We start from the raw sequence: 1,617 nt of genomic DNA, 5'->3' as shown, positions 1-1,617 counted from the left end.
CATATGTAGACTCATTTATCATATGGCACGTCATACCTATATAAAAAAAATGAATTTATAATAATACAATTTTAAGTTTCTTATTAAATGTATATGTATAATAATATAATACCTACAACAATACCATACCACAAATAGTTAAAAAATGTTATTAAGTATTACCATCAATTATACATAATATATAGTACACATAGTGTATTATACTATGTACTATAATCATTGGTATTACTTATTCACAAGTCGGTAAAAATGTCTTAATTAATAAATCAATTTGGTAATTTTATTGAAGTTTTACTAGGTAAATGTAGGTACAGTATAATTAAAAAAAAATATAATTATAATATATTTACCCATAAAGCTTTTATTATTTGAGCTCCAAATGTCCGCAGTTGTACAAATATAATTATGATTTTGTATTAAATCTGTTATTATTTGCACATATAATGCATATCTGGATTTTAATTGAGCTTTGATTTGAATTCTGTTTGGTAAAATAGAAGTATCTTTAATGCCAGTAAGTCCCATGATTAATTCTCGAAAGCTACGTTTTTCGCATGTAATCAGAGGTCTCATTTCATTAATTATGTAATTAAATACCAACTCATTCATCTGAAACAAAATAGTTTTTTTACTTATCTATTAGACAATTTAAACTTAATATTGAAAGTTTTGTAATGTGCCAGAACAGATTAACCTGAAAACTATTATTTTTATAAAATCCACTAGGGAATATAATAAACTCTTTATTATATATAGATCCTTAGCTTTTAAACAATCTATAAAACACCAACCCACTTAACTCTGGTTAAGTTATAATGTGAGTAAGGCAACTCAAATATTGAAAAATATTTATTAGTTCAAATTTTAGGTGGGTTAGTCTAACTCATTGAAAATTAGTTATTCACTTTAATCTGAATCTTTTTAAACTAGATTATACCGTGTTCAATTTGTAATAGAAAAGATTATCAGTAGCCTAATATTTTAAACTAAAATTACCTATGATTCAAATGTATTTTTGAGGACCAAAAGCTAAGAAAATGTCTTCTGTAAATATAGAAATTAATTGACCTTTAAAAAATTCATAGAACATATTTCCAAAATAATAAATAGATAATTTAAATTTTACATTTGATTTATAATTATTTAAATTATTTTAAAGGTTTTCTTCATTTATTGTACTAATACATAAATGTTGTAGTTAAACGTTAATTGCATAATTTGACAAAACTACATAAAAAAATTATCATTGTCTTTATAACTTAATTACTCATATTTGTTAGATTTGAGTTTGATAAAAAAATAATATTAATATAATTAATATAGGTTAAAACGTTAAATTACCTTTTCCTTAGACACTTTTTTAGTAGAATCATATATTTTAGTTTGAATTGAGGTAGACGAGGTTGATTCAATCTTTTTCTTTCTTGCATCTTCAACTTTTGACATTAAAAAGATATGTTGACTCTAAACAAATATAAAAATTAATAATAAATTAAATAGGTAAGTCAAAAACACATATAATAAACAAAAAAATACTTTTCAAAACTATTATTTCATAAATCCAATTTGATTAATATTCGAAATATCAAAGTATAGGTAGCTAGGTAGGTACCTATA

The 1,617-nt window shown here is 22.6% G+C and overlaps 1 protein-coding gene across 1 annotated transcript; it reads right to left on the bottom strand.

The window, feature by feature from the left end:
• Nucleotides 1–191: 191 nt before the first annotated feature.
• Nucleotides 192–1,463, bottom strand: LOC115034657. Its single transcript, XM_029491967.1, has 2 exons — nt 1,342–1,463; nt 192–609 (listed from the first exon to the last, which is right to left on the bottom strand). Exons 1-2 carry the CDS (start codon nt 1,444–1,446, stop codon nt 295–297), a joined length of 420 nt encoding a protein of 139 aa, XP_029347827.1. The 5' UTR covers nt 1,447–1,463; the 3' UTR covers nt 192–294.
• Between the last annotated feature and the right edge of the window lie 154 nt (nt 1,464–1,617).

The sequence above is a fragment of the Acyrthosiphon pisum genome, unplaced genomic scaffold (genome assembly GCF_005508785.2).
Source record: "Acyrthosiphon pisum isolate AL4f unplaced genomic scaffold, pea_aphid_22Mar2018_4r6ur Scaffold_1998;HRSCAF=2509, whole genome shotgun sequence".
In the NCBI taxonomy this organism is placed as follows: Eukaryota; Metazoa; Arthropoda; class Insecta; order Hemiptera; family Aphididae; genus Acyrthosiphon; species Acyrthosiphon pisum.
Note: the sequence above shows the minus strand (reverse complement) of the source record. Positions and strands in the feature narration are given on the sequence as shown.